At 52.6% G+C, this 27,503-nt stretch overlaps 1 protein-coding gene across 1 annotated transcript in view; it reads left to right on the forward strand.

Moving 5' to 3' along the window:
- DDX4 (DEAD-box helicase 4) overlaps positions 1–27,503 on the forward strand; it is a 52,202-nt gene that overhangs the window by 21,768 nt on the left and 2,931 nt on the right. Inside the window, exons 7-18 of the mRNA XM_037038512.1 lie at positions 562–621; positions 7,531–7,632; positions 8,535–8,615; positions 10,082–10,123; positions 11,526–11,573; positions 11,674–11,721; positions 11,943–12,085; positions 12,708–12,860; positions 14,213–14,367; positions 16,418–16,547; positions 17,794–17,960; positions 20,672–20,817. Of these exons, the coding sequence (XP_036894407.1) occupies positions 562–621; positions 7,531–7,632; positions 8,535–8,615; positions 10,082–10,123; positions 11,526–11,573; positions 11,674–11,721; positions 11,943–12,085; positions 12,708–12,860; positions 14,213–14,367; positions 16,418–16,547; positions 17,794–17,960; positions 20,672–20,817 (1,275 nt within the window). The remainder of the gene's footprint in view (positions 1–561; positions 622–7,530; positions 7,633–8,534; positions 8,616–10,081; positions 10,124–11,525; positions 11,574–11,673; positions 11,722–11,942; positions 12,086–12,707; positions 12,861–14,212; positions 14,368–16,417; positions 16,548–17,793; positions 17,961–20,671; positions 20,818–27,503) is intronic.

Consider the following 27,503-nt stretch of genomic DNA (forward strand, 5'->3'; position numbering starts at 1 on the left):
AGCCGGTGTCCCCCCCCCTTTCTCGTGGGCTCGAATGGGGAGGAGTCGGCTCATGTTTAAAAACACACGGTGTCTCAGGTTTACAAGGAAGGCAGGTTACAGAAGTAACATTGACATAAAAGGTGGTACGAGACTACGTGCAGTTCAGGTATTTCTGAAACCATTTTAAGTAAAATTGACGTTTATGAAAGTCTTAGTTATTTTTCAAAAGTCTTAATTTTCGACTGTGCCTAGCTTTTGGCAAATAGTGGATTCTCAGTTATACACTTACCATTCAATATTTAGCTATATTAGGTGATTGATGTTTTTATGTTTCTGTTGCTAAAATTATTTCAAGAATTGTTCATATTTTAACTTATGAAAATATTTTGTTACCAGTTTACCTTGTGACAGTGCTACTTTTATATTTGTTTTTAAATAATTTACAAATAACTCATTTTTCACTGCAGGAGACACACAGTCTCACACTAATCTCAAATGTATGACAGTGGTGATACTTGGATGTTCTGTCTTTAAAGTTAACTGTTCAGATTCTACCCACATGTCCCGTGTCTGTTCCAGAGCCCAGCAGCGATGGGGAAGGCAGCCGGGCGCGGAGCAGAGGGTTCCCCAGGAGAGGAGGTGCGGCCCAGCTCTGGGGCAGTGTGTGCTGTGGCCCGCCCTGCACGGGGCGGAGCTGACTCTGGAGGAGGTGGAGGAGAGGGAGGGAGGGAGGGAGGAGAGGGACACGGGTGGGGGGGGACCTCTGGAGGGGAACCCTTTGGCTTGTAAGCTGTGCTGTCAGCCCGTGGGTGGGCGTCCCAGAGGCGTTCCTCTTCCCACTCCCTGCTGCCACTGGGCTTCCCCGAGCCCCCGCAGTGGGCTGCGTGGGACTGCGGTGGGCAAGGTATATGAGCCCCTCAGCCACAGCCTCGATGCCCCCGGATGCCTCTGTCCCTGGGGAAGGGGGCCCCTGGAGCTGTGCGGGATGGAAGCAGGACAGACTCCTCTCTGTCCCGTCTGGCAGGGCTCCACCCTAGCCTGTCTAGCCTGCCTAGCTGCCTTTAACAAACCCGACGTGAGATGGCATGACAGCGGTGGCTGAGTTCTTGGCTGTTGTGAGCAGGCAGGTTAACAGACACAAACACGCAGAGCTGCCTCCAGTAAAGGGGTCTGTTGTTCGGGCCGCCCGGCAGTCAGGTCCCCCAGGTGGTTGCTGCAGCTGCAGGCCACCTTCCCCCTTGCTCAGTAGACGGTCAGCCGGGTGGTGGGCAGGCCCCTGGCCAGGCTGGATGTGCGGTGGGTTTCCCTGGAGCCTTGGGAGCCGTGCGAGGGGGGAGGAGTGGGTGGTGTGAGGGGGCGGCCCTCAGTGTCACAGTGTGGGGGCCCTTGTTCGGGGAGGAGAGTGCAGGTGACTCAGCATTCCTCTCCCCCCCAACAAGCAGTTTTGGACTCTTAATGTTTATAAAACATTGCTTTTATCTGAAGCATTTTAGTTGTTTCTTGCAGAACAGTGAGTATCTTCTCCACTGTTCCATCTTTGTTCCATCACATTAATTCACATTTAAGTGAGGACGCCAAAAGCTAGTTGTAGCTCTGTGCTGGATCCTGGCTTATGGGTCACAGAGAGGGCTGGCAGGGACACAGCCATGTGGCAGGGCCTCCCTGAGGCCTGCTCTCTGCACAGGACATTCATGGGTAGCAGCTTTGCCCGTCTTTGCCACCGTAGCCGTCCTGGGGGGCATCAGTGGCATCTGGTGGTGGTGTTGGTTGGCATGTGCCCACTGCCCTGCGGTCGAGCAGCGCTTCCCCAGGGTGTCAGCCGGTGCGTGTCTTTGGGGGACTGTCTGCTCAGGTCCCTTTAGCGAACTGGCTTGTCTTTTTACTCATGGAAGGGTTCTTTGTGCACTTGTGATATAAGTGCCGTCAGGTGCATGGTCTGCGATCACTTCCCGCCCTTCTGCGGCCGGTCTGCGCCGTCTGGACGGCGCCCTTTGAAGAACCCAGGTCCTCAGGTTCGGTTCCTCTGCTCCTCCCTGCCGTTGCCCGTGCTTCTGGTGCTGTGCCTAGAGCACCTGTGCCCGCCCCAGGCCACATGGCTCTCATGCATGTCCTCTGAAGAATTTGACAGGTTTTGCTCTTACTTTGAGGTGTGACCCCTACCAGTTCATTTTGGTGGGTGGTCTGAGGTGAGGTCTCCCGACCGTTTTGCTCATGGAGACCCAGCCATCTCAGCACCGTTCGCTCGTGTTCGGTACTGAAGTGTGTGGGCATAAATCTCCTTACACCTGTTCTGCTTGGAATTTAAGCTTGTTGCATGTGCAAACTAATGTTTTTCATCAAATTTGGGATTTATCTGTTTTTATTGTGGTAAAATAACCGTAACATACAGTTTGCCTCTTGCTCTGTCTTTAAATGTGTGGGTCGGTGGCATCGAGTCCACTCAGTGCTGTCCGTGTACTCGTGACTCCCAGTCTGCCCAGACCCCACTCGTGTCCGCCAAGCAGCAGTGCCGGCGCCTCCTTCCTCTCAGGCTCTGGGGGCTCGTCTCCTCTGTGCGTGTCACAGCAGTGGGACCTGCGACCCCTGCCCTCCCGGGCCAGGCCCTGTCTGCGTCACACCCGCCCCACACGCCAGTCTGGGTCCATCCAGCCTGGGGCAGGTGTCAGAGCCGCCTCCGTCTGGCACGTGGCCAGCAGCCCGCTGTGCGCACGCTACGCTTCCGGCGTCCGCCTCTCTGGGGGTTGGCACTGGGCGCTGGCTCTCCTTAGGACTGGCGGGACAACGCTGCTGTGCCCACGCTGGGGCTGCTGTCCGTTTGCCTCCCTGCTTTTGCATCTCGTGGGCTCCTGCCTGGGGGTGCAGCTGCGGGGCTCGGGCTGAAATAGTGACAGTGCGTCCCAAAGTTGCCTCTTCCCACTGCTCTCGGCCTCTTACATGTGCATGCACATGTCCGTGCATTTACGCATACATGCATATCTGCATATGCACATACAGGCATGCGTACACGTGTGTGTACATGTTCATTCCTTGGGTTGCTGCAAGTCTGATTAATTTTCAGAGTTTGGAAAGTGTTAATTTTGACATGTTTGTGTCCATTTTTTTCCTTTTCCGGAGTGGCAGAATTTGGAGTTTCTTACTTTGCCATTTTTGCTGATGTCAGTCATTAGCACCATTTAAAAATGTTCATCTGATGCTAGTGTATCGAAAAGCAATGGACATTTGTGTATTGAAGGCTCAGTGACCTCACTAAATTTATGGGTTTTTTAAATGCACAAAAGATGTTTACATTTCTTTCATACCAAGTCTAACTGACTCATTAACTCACTTTCACTAACAGTTGCCATGAGCTAGCCGTGAGCCTGCCTGGGCTCGCCAGCCCTACCCCATGGTGTGCAGAGCATGCCTCACGCCGGCACTCACGGCGCCTTCAAAATGTGTCCGTGTTGTCTCATGAGAAGCGGCCCTTAGAGGGGGCACCCGGGATGTTGGAGCAGCTCCGGCCGGTGCAGACCCCTTCCTACTGCCCCTGAGTTTAAGGGGACATTCTGTGGTCTGAACTGCGACTGTAGAAGGGGTTGGAGAATTGCCAGAAGGCCCACCTGCCCCTTCCCAGGGGAGCTTATTTTGGCTTTGGTGTGCGTGCTATTCGTGTTTTCAGAAAAGTTTTATACCTTTTAATGACTTTTTTCTTCCACATTTAAAAAGATTTACATATTGAAAGTGTAAATCTAGTTCATATACTTTGACTTCTATCTCATTTCATCTTTTAATGTGTTTATTTTAACAGAAATAATTATTTTTGAGACCACGTATAGCCCTGGCTGGTGTGGCTCAGTGGATTGAGCATGGCCTGCCAACCAAAGGGTCACCAGTTCGATTCCCAGTCAGGGCACATGCCTGGGTTCTGGGCCAGGTCTGAGGGCGCATGGGAGGCAACCACACATTCACATTTCTGTCCCTCTCTTTCTCCCTTCCTTCCCTAAAAATAAATAAATAAAATATTTTTAAAAAAAGACCATGTAGGATGCCTGGCACTTCTGCCCCCACCTTCAAATGAGGAGACTGCGCAGAACTTGAGTCACACAGAGACCCGTGTTCTTTCTACCTCTAGTTATGAGGCTCCACGAGTGACGTGGGGCCGGTGTTGTTTGCGAGTGTTCATGTGCGTGTCAGGGCTTCAGCTGCATGTGCAGTCAGTGAGTGAGCAGGAGACACCAGAGACCCTGAGCGCCGCACAGTCGTTGGCTCAGCGGAGAAGGTGGATGTGAAGGCACCGAGCTGAGTCTGCAGGAGAGAGAAGAGCGCAGAGAAAACACGGTGGCGGACTGGCCGGCGCAAACACGGGGCACAGAGCCAGCTAGTCCACAGATGGACCCGGGAGGCTCTCTGAGCTGGGGAACCTGAGGGCTGTCGGTGGCTCTGGGAGTAGCGTGCTGTTCCAGCCCGTTTCTGTGCCCCTGAGCGGGGGCAGAGCGGGGACCCTGTCCGAGGGGAGCAGAGGGGGAGTGCAGAGGGGCACAGGAGTCTTGAGCAAATCCAGTGAAGATGTCCACACCCTGTGCATGTGTGGAAGTGACAACATTACGAAGATAAAAAAGTCTTTCCCGGGAAAGGAGACAGGTCGACCTGGGAAAGGTCAGAGGCCAAGAGCAGGGGTGCGCACGTGGAGAAGGTACGGTGGGAACTGTAGAGTTCAGAGAGAGACGGAGAGAGGCTTGAGGCCAGATTGGTGTCTGAGAGGAGTAAGGCCGCTCAGACAAAGACGACGCTTAGTGCTCTCCGGCCACTGAGGGGCCAGTACTGAATGACCTAGTTTGGCAAGAAGGAAACCAAATAGGAAGAAAGGGGTGGAAAGCAATGATAAGCCTTATAAGTAAATAAAAATTTTAAAGTTGTAAACATATTGGTAAACCTAAGTGGGTGATGAATGTGTAAGTTGGTACTAATGATGATTAATTTAGGGGTTTTACAAACAAGAAAGAACTAAAATACTAGTAAAGAAAAGACTTAAGTTTTTTTGCCAGCTCAGAGGCAAGGAGAATAAGTGGGAAATAATTTAATGACTTCTTAAATACAGTAAAATTGGAGGGTGATCAGGGTAACATAAAGTGTGCAACCTCCTGGTGGGGAAGTCCAACAGAAGGACAGGGCTCTGGACGGAGGCCTCTCGGCCGAAGGTGGTTTAAATGTTTCTTAAATACTTGTGGTGAAATGGAAGGGTATCAGTAAAAGCGTAATATGAAATACAGCAGCTGGGAGAACCTAAAAGGACAGAAAGGATCACAACCAACACTGAAAATCTCAGTAAGATGAAAACAGAATAAGATGGAAGAAACGAAAACTCATGTGTCAGTAATCACAATACACGTAAATGCATTTTACGCAGCCTGAAAGAGCAGCAATGCCAGTCCGTCCTCAGCCGAAGAGCGGAGGTCAGCCCTCAGACACGGGAGCCGCAGGCGGCGCGCCAGCGGCGAGGAGCGTTGACGGTGAAAGGCGCTCAGTAGGGAGGCATCGCAGTGCTGAGGGTGGTGCGAATCGAGCAACACGTTCCTTATGGAAAGCAGAAGTCAACGTAAGAAAAACTTGCAGACCCTAGTAACCTTAATTCTAGATTGCAGTCAGTTTTTTCTCAAGAAACTGGCAACTGAGTAGAATGGAAATGAGTAAGACTATAGATTTGGATCCCAGTTGCTAGGCTTGATTGAATGTTTCGGTGTGGAACGCTGTACCCTCAAAACATAAGTTACGTGCTCTTGTCCAGTGTATGGGAGAGTACATCCAACTTGACCATCTGTTAAGGCCAGAAAGAAGTTTCAAAATACTATAGAATTTCTATCAAGACCTCTTGTTAAAGAGCAGTACAAGCAGAAATCAGCAGGAAAAGCCTCACCCTGGTGGTTGGGGAACTGAATTTCTCAAGCTTACGAAGAACAGCTTGTGTGGAAATGTTTAGAACTGGATGACAGTAAAAATGGAGTCTGTCCAAACTTACGGGATCGAGCTACCACAAACTAGCTTTTAGAGGAAATTTTACGGGCTTAAATGCGTCCATTAGAAAAGAAATGAGTGTTCAACTTGAAAAGATGACTCCGTAGAGGAGGTTTGAGAGCTAATGGATGTGAGCGAGATGGAGACACAGCGTGGAGTGTCACTCAGCAGCTACAGGGAGGTGCGGTTTCCCGTAGCGACAGAAGCCAGGGCGTGCGAGGGACCGTGAATGAAGGATGGGTTCTGTGTGAGTGCATCATCTCAGCTCAGAAGCAAAGCTCGACGTTGCCTTGAGTAGAGACAAGTACATAATTGATGAACTTAAAATGAGAGCGAGGACGTGAAAAGCAACTCAGGACATTGGGTGGGTGGGGAGGTTCCCAGGACAAAGAAGGGGGACATCACCCACGTGGGGGAGAGGTGTCGGGGGCGTTGTAGTCCTAAACGGGGCGTGGGGCTGGTTTTTACTTTATTATGTTTCAAATGTATGTATGTTTTGTGTGTTCTTTTATTTATACACACAAAATAACTCACACCTGAAAAAGACCTGCAGATCAAAAAGGTTTTGTGGAGAGAGGAATTCTGACAGGTTCTCTAAAAGATAAGTGGCACAAATAATTCAGAAGAGTGGCCTGGGCGTAAGTGTCGCTCAGTTGTGGCTGGACCGAGGGGGAGCTCCGCAAGGGACGGGTCACAGAGGCGGAGCTCTGAAACTGCTTTGAGTTAGTTCTGTCCAGATCATAAATAGGCTTTAAAACACATATACTCCACTATCAAGAAATGTCTTATGTAAGACATTTCAATTTCGTGATCAGTCATGATTAGGTATGAAAAGTTCCAAGTTCATAAAGTAAATCTCAAATTTACAGTTTCCTCTAAGTTGGCATCCTAGTCTTGAATTCATCTTGTTCTGCCATAGGTGGGATCCTGTTTTACTTGAACTGTTTGCACTGATTCTGTTGGTCTTTAGTTGAGTAGGAAGTCAGACTTTGTATGCACCCGCGTGTCTGCGTTCTGAGTGTGGCCTCCACTACTTTCTGTGGGGCCGGATGGTTCTGCGCCTCCTTCGTTGGGACGGCGGGCGGGAGCCTTTGCGGCGGCGCAGCGCACGTCAGGTTCTGGGCTGCGGGCGTGTCCCTGCCCGCGCCTGCCGGCCGAGTGACCCGAAGCAGGTGGCGCAGCGCCTCAGAGCCCCCCTTGTGTGTAGTCTGTGCCTGGGTTTATTCCGTCCACCTGGGAACTTCAGAAATCCCATTAGTGAGGCAGTTGTGGCAACTTTCAATATTTTTGGCATTTTTTGGCAACTTTTTTGTTTTAGTCATTTTTAGTTTTGATTCCCAAAGCAGTTTTTTTTTTAACTGTAGCCATATCTATTTATAGTAGTGAAGTCAAACATGCATAGGTCAAATATGGTGTTCCTTTTTGGTAATTATTTGTTGATGCCTTAAAATATTTGTTTCAAGTAATTGAATTATCAAAGCTTAAGTTAAATTGGGCCACCGTGTCCCCCCCAAATGTCTTTGTTTCCTGTGGCTCTTGTGTGTGTCACTGCTCTAGGCTATCAAGACGGGAATGATCTGGAAGCTTCGGGCTCGTTCAGGAGAGGCGGACGAGGTGGCTTCCGAGGCTGCCGAGCGGGATTCGGTCCAGGAAGTTCAAGTGAGTGGTGGGTCGCAAGTGGTGTGACCAGTGCGAAGGAAATGACACAGAATGACGCCTGTCACCTGGGGCCGTTGGGGTCACGTGTGGACAGCTCAGCACAACATGAGCACATGGTGCGTGGGCACCTGTGTGGGACACGTGTCATTTAGACGTAGTCCATGTGTCCTGGGTAAGTTGGAGTCTGGGGACCTTCAGCAGGAGGCGGGACTCGGCTCTGCTGCTCCGTACTCCTGAGGGTCGTTGAGCCCGGCTCACTGGGCCGCCCTCACAGATGGCCTGTCTGCCTCCCCACGGGCCTCCCTTCACCCGCGAGGCTGCCCACCGGAAAGGCCTCCGGCCGTCACTCTGTGGGGCTGAGGTGCTGCCCTCAGACGTCACTGTCGGATTGTGTGTCTCTCCCAACCTTGGGGACAGATCGGTGGTTTTGGAAGCCAAAGACATAAATTTGCAATGACGATTTACTAGATGCACAGCAGATTAGTGAATTGTCACTTTTTAACAAGCACAGAGACCTGGAGGCTCTGCCCAGGGCGGCTGAGGCTCGCTGTTCTGGAGAAGCAGCCGCCCGTGTGCGGCTCCCGGGGCCGACGCGGCGCTGCCCTTTGGAGGCGATGGCACCTCCGCTTACGCTGGGTCACACTGAGCATGCATTGGCCCGTCTCCATTTATAAAGTAATTTTAATAAAATGAAAATTTTGAGGAGGTAATTTGTGATTGAAAGAAATAGCTTTTGGAGATATCCTTCTTGCGATAGGCAGAAAAATGTATGGTTCCTGTTAAATTTAAACTGTTTTACCCCACGTCTTTAACTTTTGCCACTGTAACTTGATTTTTTCTTCTTACTCATGACTTAAAACTTCTTAAAAGTAACACTCTGATTTTGTCCTCTGCACATCCAGGCAGTGAGTACGATCAGGATGAGGGGACACAGCGCACAGGCGGCCTTTTGGGGTCCAGGCGACCAGCATTGAGCAGCACAGGTGAGGAGCAGGCTTCACGGCCAAGGAGCCCCGTTCAGATGGGCCCCGAGTCCCCGGCCCACGGGCCCGAGTCCCCGGCCCACGGGCCCCTCGGCGTGTGTGCGCGTGCGCCAGCCTGGCTCCTGCTTTTCTCTGCTTTCGAGGGCTGTAGGCAAAAATGCGTGGCCAGTGTCGTCTCCCTTACAGACTTTGTGCGCTGCGTTACTTCTTAGCTGCTGGTGAGTTGGAGGTGAGCAGTGTACTTTGAGTGAGAGGAAGGAGAGTGAGGTTGGCCAAACGCAGACCTCCAAGAAGCCTCAAAGAAGGGGCTCTGAGTTGGGGGATTGAGGTGAAAGTGAGCTAAGGATACAATTGTTTTTTTAAAGATTTTATTTATTTATCTTTAGAGGGGAAGGGAAGGAGAGAGGGAAAGAATATCAATGTATGGTTGCCTCTCATGGTTCCCACTGGGAACTGGCCTGCAACCCAGGCATGTGCCCTGACTGGGAGTCGAACCGCGATCCTCTGGTTTGCAGGCCCGTGCTCAATCCACTGAGCTACACCAGCCAGGGCTAAGGATACAGTTGTTGATGAAAAGGTTCAAGTGTGGGTGTGCGAGCTGGGGGGCACCCAGACGGGGTGGGGGTTGTTCAGCACTGACGAGGGAGGCGCTGCCAGGCCCCAAGGAAGGGTGGGGGAGCCTGGCGTGCGCACCGCCGAGCGAGAGAAGCCAGCTGGAGAGGCTCACCCCATCTGCTTCCAACTCTGACTTTCTTGAGGGAAGCTGACTGGAGAAGGGCCCGGAGATGCGCAGTGTCCGTGGGCTGGTGGGGAGGGGGAGGAGGCGGAGCACCGAGCTATCGGAGGACTCACAAAACGGTGCCACTCAGCGTGCCCAGCACTGTGAATGAGCCTCACATAAACTGTGGGCTCTGGTGGTGCCGTGTAAGTGTGGGTGTGTCAGCCGTGACAGGTGCCCCTCGGTGCAGTCTGAGGGAGATAAGCATGGGGCAGAGGGTGCCTGGGAGAGCTGTGTCTTCTCCTCAGCTTTGCTGTGAGCCCCAAACTACTCTAAAATGTGAAATCTTTTTTTTTAAAGATTTTATTTATTTTTCTTTAGAGGGGAAGGGAAAGAGAGAGGGAGAGAAATATCAATGTACGGTTGCCTCTCATGAGTCCCCTGCTGGGAACCGGCCTGCAACCCAGGCATGTGCCCTGACTGGGAATTGAACCGCGATCGTGTGGTTCACAGGCCTGTGCTCAGTCCACGGAGCTACACCAGCCGAGGCTAAAATGTGAAATCTTTAAACAAAACATCCAGATGAGGAAAAGGTTTAAATTATTTGTAGATTTAAGAGGTGGATTGATTAAGGGACTAGGAACCCCGAGTGCGTAGCTCGGTATTTGCGCAGAAACAGGTCTGTGGCTCGTGAGCTGGAGCAAAGGCCGAGTTTCCTCTGAATGTTCTGCAAATCGATGTCTTACAGGCAATGGTGACATTTTCCCAAGCCGAGGTGGAGGCGGACGAGGTGGGTTTTTCTTCAGCTCCCCTGTGGCTGGTCAGCTGCCTGTGAGTGATCACGGGGACAGCAGTCCAGCTTCGTTTCCACAGTCAGAGGTCGCATGTGCTGCCTCGGTGCGCTCTGAGGGGCACACGTTTGCACAGCCTGCTCTGGAGGGTTGTGTAACACACTTGGGGGGGTGCTCAGTACGTGCACAGGGCTGTCCCTGAAGCTCCATTTACAATGAGTGAAAACTGAAAATCACCCAAAATTTGTCAGTGAGTAACTTTAGTGAATAATATGACTATGAAATGGGGTTCCTTGCAAACCACAGAGGATCGAGATGTATCCGTGCGTGCAAATTCTTACCATTTTAAAACAGTGTTGTTTTCTTAGATACAGTTGTTTGGCAGAGGGGAAAATGTTGAGTGTGATTTGGTGCTGTGAAAAGTGTTCTCACTTATAAATCCTCACATGTCATATAAAACAAGTTAAAATGCTCCCTCGGCTGATGAGATGGCGACTCCTGGATGTCACTGAGCAGCTGTCAGTGGTCTCTGCCAGTGGGGCGCATTCAGCACCCCGCCCGATTCCTGGCCCTTCACCCTGGAAGGAGACTGTCCCCGACTGGTCAGTCTGTGTCCTCCCCACACGCTCATGTACTGTGTGAGAGTGCGTCTCAAGGCCTGTCTGTGGATGGGAGGGTGGGTGGGGCTGTGGGGCCGTGGGAGAGCGTGGCGCCTCGTCGGCTCTTCCGTCTCACGCAGCCCTTGGGTGTCTGAGACCAGAGGGCGGCCTGCACATGCGGGCCGGTGTCTGGGAGGCTGGGCATGGGAGGCCTCCCCGCCCCCCACCTCCGAGACTGGCGCTCTGTGTCCCCTGCCCCGGTTTGGGCAGCAGTGCACTTGGTGCCTGCTGGTCTTTGTGGGTCTAAGAGGTGGGGGTTGCCAGGCAGGGGGCGTCTGCACCACCAGCCCCTTGCAACAGCCTTTGGTGCGTCTTGTGTGACACCCGTGGGTGAGGATGTGCCAGCTTGGGCCTGGCTGGTTTCCTCCTCCGTGCTTCCCTGCAAAAAGCCATCCCCGTGGGCCCCAGGGGGTTGTGGGAGCCCAGATGGATGTTTCGTTCCTTTGAGAAGGGAAGTTCCTTTGCTGAGGGATATGGGAGTTAGGATATAGATGTAACGGCTTGCACCAAAAATAGTGAATGTGTAACCGAGTCAGCTGCATCAGGTCGGAGTTTGGAATGCTCAGGAAACTTAAAACGTTCCGGGTTTTGCTCATCTGGATTGCCTCAAGTATTGTTTGTGCAGACGGACTTGGAAGATGTCTGTCCCTTTTTAGAGCTTGATCTCTTTGAGAAAAGCAGTGAAAACGAAGGTGTGCCCAGCCTTGTGTCTTGACTGATAGTCGACTGTGGTCTTTCCTAGGTGGTTACAAAGGTTTAAATGAGGAAGTGGTAACGAGCTCTGGAAAGAGTAAGTTTTACTTTAGACGAAGTGTTTGATTCTTACCGTGCAAGTTCTGTTGCCCTCAGTTTTTAAAACCATCTCTCTCTCTGGGTCTGATCCCTTCAAGGTTCTTGGAAATCAGCAGCAGAAGGAGTGGAGAGCGGTGACACCCCAGGTGGGTGCAGCCCCTGGGGCCTCCCAGGACATGTGCCGGCGCTCAGTGCGCCCGCGAGTGAGTGCGTGCGGAGCTCGCTTCTCAGGGTGTGCAGTGAGGGCTTGAGTGGTGAATACGGGGGTGCTGCAGTGTTTCGGGTTTGATTTGGTCTATTTGTCTGTTTTCCGCTTATGGTTCTTCTCGTCTTGTAATGCAGATTCTGTTTCTCGTTTGAACTGCAGGCCCCAAGGTGACCTACATCCCCCCACCGCCGCCCGAGGACGAGGGCTCCATCTTCGCGCACTACCAGACGGGCATAAACTTCGACAAGTACGACAGCATCCTGGTGGAGGTCTCCGGGCACAGCGCGCCCCCGGCGATCTTGGTCAGTGTCAGGCACGCCCTCGCCTCACTCCCGTTGAGACCGTGGTTGACTTGGGTTTGGAAACACAAGGCGCATTCCTGTCGGTTGGTATTAAAGAATAGAGAACTCCCATCCGCAGTCCCTAGTGCGTGGGGTTGGACGTTTAGCGCCACGTGTACCGCGTACACAGAACTACTTGCTGTGCTGAGGAAGAGGCTTCTCTGCTTCATCCCCACCTCTCCAAACCAGGATGAGAACCTCACTTAAGTTTACTAAAAAGGGTGCTTTTTCTAGAGATTCAAGAAGATTTTGGCCTCCCACATATGTGAGAAAGAGTGTCTCGGGGGAGTGGTTTTCGAAGGCGTCGGGTGGGGGTGGCTCATGGTCCCGGGCGATCAGGAGGGGCTCTTGGCACTGATGAGAGGCTCACCGGGCAGACAGGTGTCTTGGGAACCGCCGTCTGCGGGAACGAGTCCGTCCTGTCGAGTGACGCTCACGTGTTCAGTGTGGCTTTGAGTGGGGCCTGTCAGCAAAGTCACGTCAGTGTGTGAAGTGGGACTGACACAGACTTGATCTCAGTGGACTGTTGGTGGTGGAACCGCCTGCCCTGGCGTGCGGAGTCGAGTCGCTGCCCTTTCTCTAGACTTTCGAAGAAGCCAGCCTCTGTCAGACCCTGAACAACAACATCGCCAAAGCCGGCTACACCAAGCTGACGCCCGTGCAGAAGTACAGCATCCCCATCATCCTCGCCGGCCGGGACCTGATGGCGTGCGCTCAGACGGGGTCCGGGAAAACCGTGAGTCACTCCCCGCGCGTTCCCGCCCACGCGTGTCCCCTGCCGGTGCTCCAGTTGTTAACGTCGTTCTAAACGTTCGTTTTTCCGAGTAGCTTGAGTCTCTTTTGCTAGATTGAAGGTTTGAAGGTAATTTCAATGGACTGTCATCAGTATTTATGTTTGCTTCTGCTTTCCAGTCTTATTGGGGTTTTGTACTTCTGAAGAAGGAATTCCGGACTATTTTTAGAGTAGTTTGCCGTTAGTAGATGTTTTCTAAGTGTGTTCAGCTGCTTGTAGAGCGTGGCAGCACCTAAAATAAACAGTGGCAGGCGAGGGGCCAGAGGCGGTAAAGCGTGGAGAGAGGGAGAAGGTGGCTTGTGTGACGTGCCGAGGCGGTCTGGGGGTCCGAAGGGTGGCAGACAGCTCGGTGCATCGTCAGAGGCGGCCTCGGCTTGTGCTGGTCTGGAGGCACTGATGGGGCCGCCTCGGCTCCGGGCTCGCTGTGGCTTAGTGAGCCGGGTTCCGTGAGGCGAGTCTGAGCGGTCACTTCCAGGACCCTGGTTCCGGGTCCCCGTGTGCCGGTCTCAGCCGACGTGGCGGAGTCCAGGGAAGACAAGGGAGGTGTGTGGTGGGGCTGCGGAGGCGGGGCCCAGGTGTGGTTCGGGGGTAGATTTTAGGGTCTCATTTGCTGAATGGAAGCACTATAGCAGAAAAACAATTTGTCTTGCCAGATGTAACTTCTGCAGTGGTAGTGTTTATTTTGTTTTCACTTTTTATTGGCTTTATTGAGGGACGTTAGTGAAGTTATTCAGGTGCCAAGTGTCCAGGTCTGCAACACCTCACCACCCAAGTCCAGCCCTTCCCCCCCCCACTCATCTCCACTTTGCTCTGCACGGGCTCCCCCACCCCCAAGGGTGACGCGATTAGTGACCCAGATGCGTGGCTCCCCGAGCTTTGCTCTGCTGTGGACTGCGGCGCGTGGCCTGCGTTCTGAGTGGCAGTGTCGTCACTGCCCGAAAGGACGCAGAGTAACTGCCAAACAAAGTGATTTCCCTCATGGTTGTCTACACTCCACTCCCCCGTGAGTGAGGGGCTGTTCCTTGATGTAGTTAAATCCATGCTCGTGCTTTTGAGGCAGAACTAAAAGTGGTTCGACAGGGCAGGGCAGCTTTACCAGACGTCTCACGTTGTGCGACGTGAGCACAAAGGCCTAGATGATACGGATGTTACACAAAGACCTTGCGTTTCATTGCAATGAAACCGACTCCCTTCCTCATTTAAACTGACCCGCAGGGTGGAAGGAGGCCCTGAGGCAGGTCCTGGCAGGCAGGGGCGGTGCCTCATGAGCTGGGGCCCTGCCGTTCCTCCTGCAGGCGGCTTTTCTCCTGCCCATCCTGGAGCACATGATGCGTGATGGCGTGACCGCCAGCCGCTTCCGGGAGCTGCAGGAGCCCCAGTGCCTGGTCGTGGCCCCCACCCGGGAGCTAGTCAACCAGATCTTCCTCGAGGCCCGGAAGTTCTCCTTCGGGTGAGTGCGCAGGAGGCTGGGCCCGAGCCGGGCCGCCTCACCGCTGTCCTCGCGTGGTGGGGAAGAGCTTGGTGAAGAGGTGACTGTGGCCTTAGTGTCACTTGATGGAAATGTTTGTTTTCAACTCTTATTTTAATTTTAAAGACAAACATGCTTATTAAAAATTAGATAATAGAAGGAGGATGGTAAGAAAGTAGTGAACACATTGGTGTATTATCTGGTAGATTTCAATTAAAAAAATGAACTTGGGTGTTTCTAATAAAAATGTGGGTTTTTTACACATAAGGTTGGAAAACTGCTTATGTCATAATCAGAGCTAATTTGTAACGACTTTAAGATTGTCCATGTGCATGTATTTTATTTACCTATTTTGGGGCATTTACATTGTTTCTAACTTGGGGCCGCTATAAATAACCGTATAATGAACAGCTGCTGTGTGCTTTTTCTATTTTCTATTTTAAGTATCTCCTTACAGCATGTTTTAATAAATGTAATGTTAAAGGATATGGACTGACGTTAGAGCTTGCACCGTGCACATCTGTCAGCAGGGTACGGGGGTGCTCCTCTCACTGTGCACTTGGCCAGGGTTTGGTGTCCTATTGGTTGTCTACTGCGCCTTGACAAATTCCCCTAAAACCCAGCTGCTCAAGCAGAAGGTGCCACAACCTCACCATTTCTGGGGTCGGGGCCTGAGGAGCAGCTGAGCTGGGTGCTTCTGGCCGGGGGCCTCCTGTGAGGTGCAGACAAGAGGTGGCCCGGGACCGCGGCCTTCCGAAGGCTCAGCCGGCCCCCTGCGGACCGATGCTCGATTGTCCTGTGCACAGGGCACAGCTCCCGTGACTGATGGGCCAGCGAGGAGGAGCGAGAGGGGCCTGCATGGCTGCTGTGCTGCAGAGTGGACGGAGTCGCTTCCGCCACATTCTGCGTGTCACTGAGAAGGCACCGGGTCCCAGTCCCTGCTCAGACTGGCCGTGCGGCTCTCGGGGCCCAGTGCCAACGTGGGTTCTTTGTTCAAAACTCCCGTGGACTCGGGCAGCGGAGAGCAGAGCGGCAGCCCAGGCGCAGGCTCCTCCAGGCTCGGGGTCCACTGTGACCCCGCGGGTCGCCAGCCTGCGAAGCCAGCCTTGCACACCCTGTGGGAGGGGGTGGGACCCATATTTGACAGAAAGAAGGTACATTGAAGAATTTGTGTGCGTATTTTGAACCACTGTAGGTATCTTTATTTTTAAACTTTATTTGATTATTAAGAGGTTGAACTACTTTTTGAATGCTTAATCATTTTCCTTTGGAAATTATCTGGTGGTTATCTAACAAGTTTATCTGCTGGGATCTTGGTGTTTTTCTTTACAATGTTTTTAGATGTTCCTGTGTAGAAGCTGTTAGCCTTTTATTTTGTATAAATTAGTTTATTTGAAATGAGACTGAAATTTTAAGTCTTCTGCTGTTAGACACTTAGATGGTTTTCAGACTTTTGATACTAAAAATAATGTTGGTCATAAATTGTGCCATCCGTCACCATTGCCCGCTGTGGGGACACAGCTGATGGGCAGGTCCCCACGTGTGAATCTGCTGGGACGGGAGTCAGTGCGGGAAGCTCCGTAGAGGCTCCACTTGTGAAAGGGTGGTGCCAGCCCCGCCTCAGTGACCCCCCACCCCCACTCTGCTCCCCAGGGCGTCCTCACACTGGAGGGCGCGTGTCTTGCCGGTCAGCATGTCTCCCCCTTGTCAGCGCTGCTGAGCATAGAAAGGTCTGAACACCACTGGTGTGTTCAGTGAGCCGCCTGCCCCCGCTCTCCTCCTGTTTCCGTCCTGTTTGTGTGGGGGGCAGTAGTGTCTCTCCTTGTTTTCAAAGAGCCTGTTATCAGATAAGTAACAAAGCATTTTTTCATAGTTTTTCGTTTATCAACTTCTTCCTGGGGAGAATTTATTTATTTAAAGATTGTTGAATGTATTTGTTTTTGTGTTTATGGATTTGGTTTTACATCTTGCTAGAAACAAATGTATAATTTTCGAGTGACTATCAAGTGACCTTTGTCTTTCTGATTGCCAGGACCTGCGTGAGAGCTGTGGTCATATACGGGGGGACCCAGTTTGGGCACTCGGTCCGGCAGATCGTCCAGGGCTGCAACGTGCTGTGCGCCACACCGGGGCGGCTGATGGACGTCATCAGCAAAGAGAAGGTGGGCCCGGGACGCCGCGCCTGGGAGGCTGGGTGACGGTCTCTCTCACACGGGAAGCGGAGATGGGGCCTTCATCCGAGTGTTCCACAGCCACTTACGTGTTAGGCCCCATCGCGTTCTTATACAATTCTTAGAATTTCAACAGGAGACACAGTCGGACTCGTTTCATACTTGGGGAAAACAAACTTGGTGTAATTGTGTGATTTATTTAAAGAAACCCCCCCAGTTAGCTTAGTGAGCAGTGGGGCTGGGATTAGAATCTAGATCTGATTTTGAACTCCGAATTGTGCCCGACTATAAGAGGAGAAAGAGGCAGTGAGTGCTTTTATCTCGTTTCATGTCTGTCTTGGTGAAATCTTCTTTTTTCCTGGAAGAAAGCCTTCGACCTCAGTAATTTTGCCTCCTTTTTAAGTGTGAGAGTGATCTTAACCAGGATTGTAAATTTTTCAGACTTTAAATCAGTACTTTTAGTTCACTTTTATGGATGTGATACGCTTTTATTTAGACGTCCTGTACAGGGGTTACTCAGAGCTTTCTCTGCACCAGGCACCGCTGTTGGAACACTGGGAGGAGTCTGCCGGCCCTGACTGGGCGCTCCCTGAGGTCGTGCACGGCCACGCCTCCCTTGTCGCAGACGTGTGCTGCTGCCCGTGGTGGTGCCCGTTCTCGGGGGCAGCGTGTCCCCGCCCCGTCTGAGGGAGGGGAGCGTGGAGGCTTTGGAAAGTCTTTGAAGCAGTCAGAGCAGACGCTCGTGCTGTGAGCTCTGTGCGCTTGCTGTCCACTCAGGAACTCTCGTTGCTTAGGGAGCCCAACCTGGTCAGAGGACACAGTCCAGACCTGTGCCGTCCGGGCAGCTCGCCGGCCCTGTGCGGCTCTTCTGCCTCGAAACCGGCTCGTGGCTAGAAAGCTTCCCGGGCGCGTTGGCCCTCAGCGAGCGCTTCAGATCCGTGGGGGCCGGGGGCCGCAGGGGAGGCCCTTAGTGTAGAAGTCCTGAGCGATTCAGGCCCGCCGTGGGGAATCAGTGTGGACGGGTCGGCTCCCTTCGGTCCTCGCCGACAGAGTGGGTCACACGCAGGGAAAGTGGAGAGCTGACACGACAGCGACAGTGCCACCCGGGCACGGCGGCGCTCGTCCCACATGCCGATCGCTCACCTCCACCCTTCCGCGTGTGTCAGTAGTTGGAATTGTGACGGATATTCTAATGCTAACTATTGTGTACTGTCTAATCTTTTGAACTGTCCTGCAGATTGGTCTTAGACAAGTCAGATACTTGGTGCTGGACGAAGCCGACCGTATGCTGGACATGGGTTTTGGGCCGGAGATGAAGAAACTGATTTCCTACCCGGGAATGCCACCGAAGGAGCAGCGCCAGACCCTCATGTTCAGCGCGACCTTCCCGGAGGAGATTCAGAGGTGGGTGTCCTTCTCGAGGACACTTGTCCTGCACGTGAACACTTTCACGGAAGCAGAAGCAATGTGAACACCCTGATTGGGGGATCTGATTGTTTATTTAACATTTGAAAATAGTGTGACAAGTGGGTGCACTCCTAAAAAATTCACCGTATTTTTTATTGTTTCCTACCTTTGTCCCTGGGCTCGCATTAGACTCACATTTTAATAAAGTGTGTGTGTGTGTGTGTGTGTGTGTTTGTGTGTGTTTGTGTGTGTAGCTCAGCATCTAGCTAGGATTCCATAAGGGCTCACTAAATGGAGTTATTTTATGTGTGTTTTTTTCAAGTTGAAATCGCGGAGCTTGGAAGCGCTGGGCCTCTAGTGGAGAGTTGGTGCACCAGCCCTTGAGCCCTGTAGTCTGGTGCATTCTGAGTTTGGGGGCCACATCCCTGCGAGTGTGGTCACTCTTCCTGCTGCCCGCTGGTCCCTGGCCACAGGGGGCCTGAGGAGCACAGTCCACGGTGGTGGAATGGTTACCTGTTTGGGAGCCCAGGCCTCTGGACCTGCAGGACCCTGTGCTGCGGGGGATGGGAAGTGCAGCCTGGGGGCCGCTCGCTTGCGTTGCAGGGCTTCCACGCCCTGTCGGATGGTGGGCCAGCCTCACGGAGAGTCACTGCACGCTGGCCCACGAGCTGCCTTTTCAGCTGGTGGTTCCCGTTTCTGCCGGGGGTGGGGTGGGGGGCAGCTTCCAGGGGTTGCGGCAAGGCGTGTCCAGCTTGCTCTGAAGTGGCCCCAGTCTGGCAGGTAGCTGCGTGGGACCCAGCCCGCACCAGGCCTCTGAGTACAGTGCTGGCTGCAGTGCGCTCTAGTTATCGCGAGTTCAGAAGTCTGCAGAAAGTTAGAGCCTAGTGTTGGGAAAAGACTAGAGCTCCTACGAAAGCGTTTAGGCAGCTGGCACAGTTTGTTTCTTAGTGTTGCACCAAATAAGCGTTTCTTATACTTAAATGGCTTAAGTCTGAAGTGGGATACCTACATGTCTGTCCATAATCATCCTTGGGAATTATTATTACCAGTTGCCTCCTTAACTAGCAAGTTCAAGTCGTGTGAACTGCCCATCTGTTCTCTGATTCAGCCCGAAACAGGAAAGTATTTGGGTAACCGCCAGCCCCAAAGACGGTGTGGACCACTGTCTGAAATCAGTAAACAGATCCCTGGGCGAGGATCCAAACACTGGCTGCTGCCTGTTGGCGGCAGGCGAACCCCATCCCTCCTCATGACCTCTGCCCCTTCTCTCCTTGTGCGCGAATGCCTCTCCCACCCAGTGCTGCTCCGCTCTGGCGAGCTTCACACTCGACGACTGCTCTCAACAGACGTCATTTTAAACTACTGGAAACACTTTGCACGTTTGTTGGAACACGTAAGTGTTCAGTAGATGCTAACTTGCGACACTAGATTTTACAATAAAATTATTAAACATTAAAATATTTAGCACATAATTAAAACACATAGCTATTAAACTGTGTGTTTTGAAAAGCATAGTTACTATTTGTATACAACTGCGTGTGTCCTGCTTGAAGTGCACCCTCAGAGGCCTCAGAGGCTGTCGTGCACCCCTGCGCCCGGGGCCCTGTGCCCTGTGCCTTGTGCCTTGGGTGCTGGATGCTGGGCTCTCGGCAGCTGCTTGGCGAGTAGAAAGGATGATGGGGAGTAAAGCGGACGATCTCGGGGTCTGTGCCCGGGGAGAGCGGCTTGACTCTGGAGGAAGGTGGATCCCAGGGAAGCTTGTCCGTTCCCTCTGCCGGGAGAAGAGGTGAGGAGAAAGAAACAGCAGTGCGGCGTGGAGATTCTGGGCGTGCTGGGCTTGTGTGCTGGTTCCACGCTGTTCTGGAAGGCAGCCAGAAAACGGGACAGCTGCACAGGAGACAGGAGGACCGGAGACAGACTTGGGTCTGCCCTTCGACCCTCCAAACCCAGCTTTGTAACAGGCAGTTCCCCTGCTCCCTGCTCCAGGGCTCCGGGTGGCCTTGTGCGTGTCCAGGTGCGGACACCCCCAGCCCCGGGGTGAGTGCCCACGGCCTGCCCTGGCCTCCCCACCTCTGGGCCCTTCACTTCCTGTCTCTCTCTCTTTTTTTCTGGCCCAGTTTTGCTCAGTGAATACGGTTTTCTGTGTGTCTTGTGACAGGAGAGGCACTGAACGAAGGTCTGGTTTGCTCACAATAGTTGATTGGCAGTGTAGTGATTCGCAAACAGCTCTTAACTTTGTAAACGCTGTGAGTGAAGACCAGAATGTTTTCCGTAAACTTACATTTCAGTCTCCAGTAAAAATTTCTGCTTGTTGTAGTCTGAGGTTCATTTTAGTTTAGCATACTTTTTGCTTTTGTTCTATATACATTGTATATAGTGTGGCATAGTTTTTGTCGTTGTATACACATTTGATGTGTGGTGCATACTTACATTGTCACACCACTGTGTGTACTTGCACGCGGTCACCGCATGTGCTGCTGTTACTGTGCCCACTGCGCCGCACAAGCTTTTTCACTAGGAGTTACGTGTTTTACGGAAACGTGACACTTGACTTTGAGCTTTGGGAGTAGTGCTAGGCTGACACTCCACCTATCACACTGTAGGTGTCACAACCTAATTAACCTTTAGGGGACAGCGGCAGGATTTCAGCAGCTGCCCCAGGCATCTGTGGAAGAGGGTAAGTTAAGGAAGGATCTCTGTCTTTCGAGGTTGGCCGGGGAGTTCCTGAAGTCGGATTACCTGTTTGTCGCTGTGGGACAAGTGGGCGGAGCCTGCACCGATGTGCTGCAGACTGTCCTGCAGGTTGGCCAGTACGCGAAGAGGGAGAAGCTCGTCGAAGTCCTGCGCCACACAGGTACCCCTGACGTTACCGTTTCTTCTCGCGCTTTGGTTTTCAAAGGGGACTGTAAGAATTGTTTGGTGTGAGTTTTAATGAGTCTGTTTGCATTATTTCCTCTTTTTCTAAAGCTGTTTTTACAGAGGTCTTTACGAATCCGCTTTCTCCGTAAACTGTGCAGCAGTATAGTCCTGTCTCCTCCATAAAGTTTAGAAGCAGGAAGGATTTGAGACTTCCCTTACTAGTATTTTACTAACAGTGGTTTCAGCGGACTTTTTGTTTTGTTTAGAAAACAGAAAGGCTTAGGGACGTACCTTCACGTCAGACGCTGCCCCACCAGAAGGGACTCGGCTGTGTGTGCCGCTTTCTCAGGCCTCCTGCCCTGGCAGGGTCGGGGCGTTTCCAAGGGACTGTAGGGGTCTAATTCTGATTCTTCACAACCCCAGTGAGAAAGCTGGTCCCCTCCCCCTGAAATTCATCCAGCCCTTTGTGTGACTGAGGTGGCCATGGTTTGGACCTGGAAGGCACATCCTGGCGAGGGCCACTGCCATGCCTTCTCGTTTCCTCCCGGGCCGAGTGCGTTACAGGCTGGCCGCCCCCCACATCCCCCACCCCCATCCCGGCCTCCACGGAAGTAATTCTATGTCCGTCAGTCCGAGGTTGGGGAATGGGGGACAGGAAGGCCAGAAACCATGTCGTTTACAAAAATGAGCAAAAGAAAGAACAACAGAAAGTGGGATTAGAAAGCCCTTTTGAAAGGTTTCTAGTCTTTATGTTAAACAGCCTTTTAAAACCCAAATTTAACTCATTTGGGGTTTGAGAAACTCTGGTTTGCTTCATGACGTTCCATAATGTGTCCTGGGACACAGGAAGTGACGGTAGTCACTGCTGTGGCCACACACTCTGATTGTCTTCTGTGCGTCAGTGCATTTCATTCTCAAAGCCACTGTCGGGGCGAGGCTGTCACCCCCAGTTCAAGGAGGGAGGGCACGTAAGTGCAGCAGCGGCCACGGCCCCTGTTAGCCGTTGAAGCTCTGGGTGCAGGCGAGACCAGCAGTGTGGTTTTGCTGAGACTAGAGCACGATTCTAGCGTAATCACCTTAACACTTTCCCACGTGGGTTCGTGGAGTAAAACTTGGGAATCATGTTAATGAAGAGAGTTTTCAAAAGGGCCGGCTGCCTGTGTGGCGAGCCCCCTGAGGTGGGCGTGCGGGCGCCCTCGGTGTGTTTCTGCATCGCAATTCAAGTTCATTGTTGCTGCTTTTTTTTTTTTTTAGATTTTATTTATTTATCTTTAGAGAGAGGAAGGGAAGGAGAGAAATATCAATGTATGGTTGCCTCTCATGAGTCCCCTGCTGGGAACTGGCCTGCAACCCAGGCATGTGCCCCGACTGGGAGTCGAATCGCGATCGTGTGGTTCACAGGCACGAGCTCAATCCACTGAGCTACACCAGCCAGGGCTGCTTTTTTTTTCTTAAACTTTGCATGGAATATCCATCTAGCATGCCCTCACATTTCACTTATTGTTGTTCATGTAATTTATGTCCTCTTCTATTTTTAACTTAAAGTCAGCTGGCTTTCCCCCTTCTACCTTTAAAATTCAGTTTTCATTATTTCATGGCAGTATAACTGTCGTCTTCAAATTTTAACTTTAAATGACCAAAGGTCAAGGATTTTGAGTTTGATTCCCCAGGGCACTAGTAAGATGTTGCAGCTACTCCATGGGGGGGGTTTAAAGAACACGTGTGTCAGGAAGGCTGGAATGAGTTTGCAAACGAAACTGGCTGGTACGTGCAAAGCAGTAGTTACATTTGGGAGGAGTGTCTGTGCCTTGCTGGCAACCGCAGTGGCGGCACGAAGGACAAGAGGCGGTGGACGTCGTGCACGGCCCTGAAGGGGGCGCCAGAGCGCACTCTGTCTCGCTCGGGTGGGAGTGCAGCGAGGCCGGCCAGCGCCGGCCGCCTCCGGTTGGCGGTGCACGTCACGGAACGAGTAGTGACCTTAGAAAATTGGCTCCTCTCTGGGTGCTTTAGTTGGAATCCCGGGACCGCACTGCAGGCTTCACTGTCTGCTGTCCAACGGACAGGACAGACAGGAAGGGGGCTGAGGAGCGCTCTCCGCCACCGTCCGCCTGCCACACCTGGAGCCGTGTGTGCCTTGCCCCTTGAGGCCCTTTCGTGTCACTCTCACTTCTCAGACCTACTGGCCGTCTGCGCCTGTGGTCCGGCCTGCTGCTGGGCTCAGCCCAGAAACCTGGCTCAGTCCGGCGAGAGGCCCTGGGCGGTGTCACGGCCACTTGAGCTCAGAGCCTCGGCCCCGGGACTGTCCCTGCAGTGGCCGCAGCCAAGCCGGCCCTACCTGTGAGCGTGGGCTCTGCCTGTCTTCACGGGAGACAGATGCTCCGAAGCTCATAGCAGAGCGCTGGGTGAGCCTCAGAAGTAAGAACTGGGTCCTGTGGCCACTTTATCACTGGTCGTCGTTACGTGTGGGAGGTTGAAGAGGGCTTAATGGGAGTGATGCTCCCAAACAGGAAGACTGGTTGTTTCCGTGACCTGCAAAACAACGTGGCAAAGCCACCCCCCAATGACAGCTGCTCCGAGGGGGACGACGCCTGTCTGCGTGTGTCAGTGTGAATGACCGCTGCGGGCAGGCACAGGGTCTCAGACCGAGAATTTGAGGACACCGGTCCGTATGGGGAGACTGGGAGGCGCTGCTCGTGTTTATAGAAGGCCACGTGCCGCTTTGAGGGGTGTCCCCCGGTAGGAGCCGTGGGCCCGGCAGGTGCTGGGTTCTGGTAATGAAGGAAGTGAGGCCGTAATCACACGGACCGTGATCTCACGGACCATGATCACACGGACCTCTAAACAGTAAGTGCTGTTACGATGGGCAGCGGGGACTGTTGTGTTGGGCAGGGCACCTGCAGAGGTTCGGTGAGTACGTAAAAGCTGCAGAGTTGTGTCTTAAGTGTTTCCATCAGTGCTGCTTTGCCCCCCGAAACTTTTATTTTCCGTGAATAAAGGCCTCCTGTGGTATTGTGGTTTTTTTGCAATTATAGTTGACATTCAGTTTTACTTTATATTAGTTTCAGGTGTACAGCATAATGGCTAGACAGTGACATAGTGTACTGAGTGGGCCCCCCAAAACTGTGGAGGGGTTGAGGAGTGCGGGCTGGAAGTCACAGCACAGGCAGAGGGAGGGAAGGACAGCACGAGGGACACGGTCAGTGGTGTGGAAGGGACATGTGTGGGGCCAGGCTGGGGCTGGCCTTATGGGGGGTCAGTTCCTCCCAAGGATAAAAACACACAGTGAACAGCGAGGAAATGTACTCATTGCCAGACATTTCCCTAAAGGACGCATTTTTGAAACATGCTAACACATTAGCAAATCTCAAAGGTAGTTTAGGTGAATTTCTTTTTTTTAATTTCTTTTTTAATCTTAAAAAGGCAAAACTCAGGAGGTTGCCAGGGGAGAGTTGAACATTTGATCACTGTGGGCCGGGGCTGGGGAGACGATGCCTGGTCACTGAGTGAGTGCCGAGAAAGCACTGAAACGCGAGCGCAGACGGCGATGTGGTTGTGGAGAGCGGTGACAGCTCGTGCGTGAATAAGGGGCCTTCGCTCCCTCTGCTCTGTAAATAACCAAAGACATAAGCCGATTCTGCGCAATATAGGCTGATGACACTCACTCACTCAAATAACCTTTCTTACTGGAAATAAAGGCATTCAGCAGTAAATCAAGAAGTGTTTCCATCCTGAATGATTGCATTTTGCTAAACTTTTAGCACATCTCATAGCTTCTTCTAAGACTCACACGTTGTGAGTGACCCCAGGTGAAGCCTGGTTCCTAACGGCCGACCCTCCCCATGCTGCCCACGCCCTGAGGTGGGCGGGCCCTCGCCCTGGGACCCCGGGCTCGGCGAGGTGGCAGCAGGTGCCCCAGGTACACGAAGGTTCATGTGTCCTCGGTGCAGCACGCTTGACTAGCTTTTCAGTGTTCCTCGGTCTTCACCCGCAACATGGTGAACGTCAGCGGTCTTGACCCACGCCCTCCACACCCTGTGGAATTATCAGTGATTTCTGGAAGACTCTCGAGAGGCCGCAGACCACAGTCCTGAGAGGCACCAGTTTAGGGGAAACTACCATTTATTTCTTGAAAACCAAAAGCATTTCTATTTCTCTGCCACTACGAATCTTGGTGTAGTCTCAGGCACTTGTGTTAATTATAACTTTTAAGCATCGTAACTTGTGTTTCACAGCAGAAACTGGAGGCAGGACGGAAAGTTCAGAGGTGCCACGCACACCGTTGCACCAAGTTCTTGAACTTCCCACACAACCTGCTCCACCCCACACTCCTTTCCCACACGGTTTGAGTGGCAGAAGTGAACATCTTACGGACGTGACTCACGAGACTGCCTCTCAGCAGGGCGTGAGGGACAGGACGCCCAGGACAGACACCTGTGTTCAGTCCCCAGCGTCTGAGAGTTCCGTCCTGCACTCAGGCATCACCTGCCCACCAGTGAGTCCACATGGCCTGCTAGGTTAAGTCACTGAAAGCTAAACGAAGACCATGGAAATCAGCAAGATGCCATCTTGAAAAACACATGGTTGAATAACGAGTAAATTTATTGGGCAGATTAGCGTTTTCGCAGTCTGAGGCATCATAGAGAATATGAGTCTGTTGACTGACAAACCTCTGTGTGTCGAGAAAAACAAGTCCAAGTATAATAAAATATGTTTGTAGTGTGCTTCACACTGATAGATTGGAGAAAAGACCTAGGTGCTTTCTTAAACCAAAGCTACTAGGCTTATTTACCAAAGATTTCTTATGTGAACTCGGGCCCTGGCAGTTGCGGCTTGGTCAGTTGGAGTGTCGTCCCATGCACCAAAAAAGGTCGCGGGTTCGATTCCCGGTCAGGGCATATACTTGAGCTGTGCATTCAGCCCCTGGTTGGGGCCCATCTGGGGGGCAGTGGATCGACGTGTGTCTGTCTGTCTGTCTGTCACATCAGTAAGGGTGTCCTCGGTGAGGATTAGAAATTACCATCATATGAACTTGGAATCCTCACGTGTTTCTAATTTATTAGAAATTCCTGTAGGAGGAATTTTTAAAGGAACTTTAAAACAGTTAAAGTATTTAGTTTTTTTTATTTTCTTGGAATTTTAGGAGTGTCTATCTCAGTAAGTTATTTCTCCATTTTAAACTAGTCAGAACTGAGCTCTTTAAGAGACTTGATAGTTTGGTCTGTTCATAGTCTGCAGAAGGTGTCAGCAGAATGACCACGCGCAGTGGGGGACGGAGACAGCGCTGCATGAGACCGCGCTGCACAGCACATAGTGTGGCTTCGGTTTGGCTGCTTCAGCCACAGGTCGAGCGCGGACACAGGAATACGAAATGTTCTAGCCTCGTCATCGAAGCTGGGATTCTTTTTGGATCTTTCCTTCGTTTTAACTCACAGTGGACTGACGAGCCCGACAGAATGGATCCTGTGTGACTTCTCACCGGACAGAACAGGCGACTGTGGTTCACTGACCCGTTCAGAGACCACCAAGTAAGCGGTCTGCTCAGGGAAGCAGCTTTGTGACGGGCCATTGCTGCGCCGGTGGGATGAGCGCCCATTGTCGGAGCTAGATGAACGCAGGTCAGCCTGGACGGGGGACTGGAGAAGGGGCGTCAGCCGAGTTCAGTTGTGTGGTCCCCTGGGACACACCCGGAGCCAAGAAGAGGCAAGAGGAGGGTTCCAGCTGCCCAGGAGGGCTTTGTGCCTGGCTCGGGTGAGCTCGCCCCAGCCTCGAGGTCTCGTCAGATGGCGCCCAGCACTGCAGAGAGACGGTTTCTGATGGAGTGCAGAGTCACTGCGCTCACACACAAATGCCTGTGCCTTTAGGTCCCGCTCACCAGCGCCACAGTCCGTTGCTCTCTGCACTGGTTGTCGAGTAGCGTGGCCGACCCTCTTGTCTTGCTTCCATTCTTCCAGTCACTGAGACGCACTGGAGCTGCCTTCGATTTCTTTCTTTAACTACATGCCTGGTCTCGGGTGTTTCATCAGAAGATGCCAGACCCGTGGCTGCTCAGCTAAAACAAAGATCGGCTCTTACTGCTGCTTTGCTGACGGCCCAGCGGCTTCCCTGCTCAGAGGAGAAGGTTCTTGAGGTGGCCTGCGGCACCTGGCGCGAACCGGCCTCTGTTGGTCCGGGTCTGGTCTCGCGCGCGCGCGCTGTCCCCAGCCACCCCACTCCAGCCACACTGTGCTGCCACTGTCCCCACACGCCAGGCAAGCTCCTGCCTCACCACAGCCTTCATACTTGCTCTCCCCTCTTCTCCGAGTGGAGAAGCCCCCCAGGGGCTGCTTCAGGCTTCCTGAGTGCAGGGAGAGCGCCCGCTTCGGGGCCTTCGCAGATGACCTCTCCCGGGCATCTGAGTGCTTCGCCGCTGGTTCTATCGCTGTCTCTATTCCACTGTCATCTGCGTGGAGAAGGCGCAGCCCAAAGTGACCCTCTGGGCCCCTTCCGCCTGCCGCTGTCGCCCCGTGTTGGGCTGAGTGCCTGCGGGAGGGCAGGCGGGGGGTGGCACCGCCGCTGGATTTCTGGCCCCGCAACAGCCATCGGCCTCCCTGTGTTTGCTGAGTGAATGAAGCCAGAGGATACGGGGGTCGGGGAGGGGTGAGGAACAGGGGTGCATCCTGCCCCCGTTAGCCTGTAACTGCC

This window comes from Sturnira hondurensis, unplaced genomic scaffold, assembly GCF_014824575.4.
Source record: "Sturnira hondurensis isolate 20B ecotype Veracruz unplaced genomic scaffold, ASM1482457v3 Scaffold0024400, whole genome shotgun sequence".
Lineage (NCBI taxonomy): Eukaryota > Metazoa > Chordata > Mammalia > Chiroptera > Phyllostomidae > Sturnira > Sturnira hondurensis.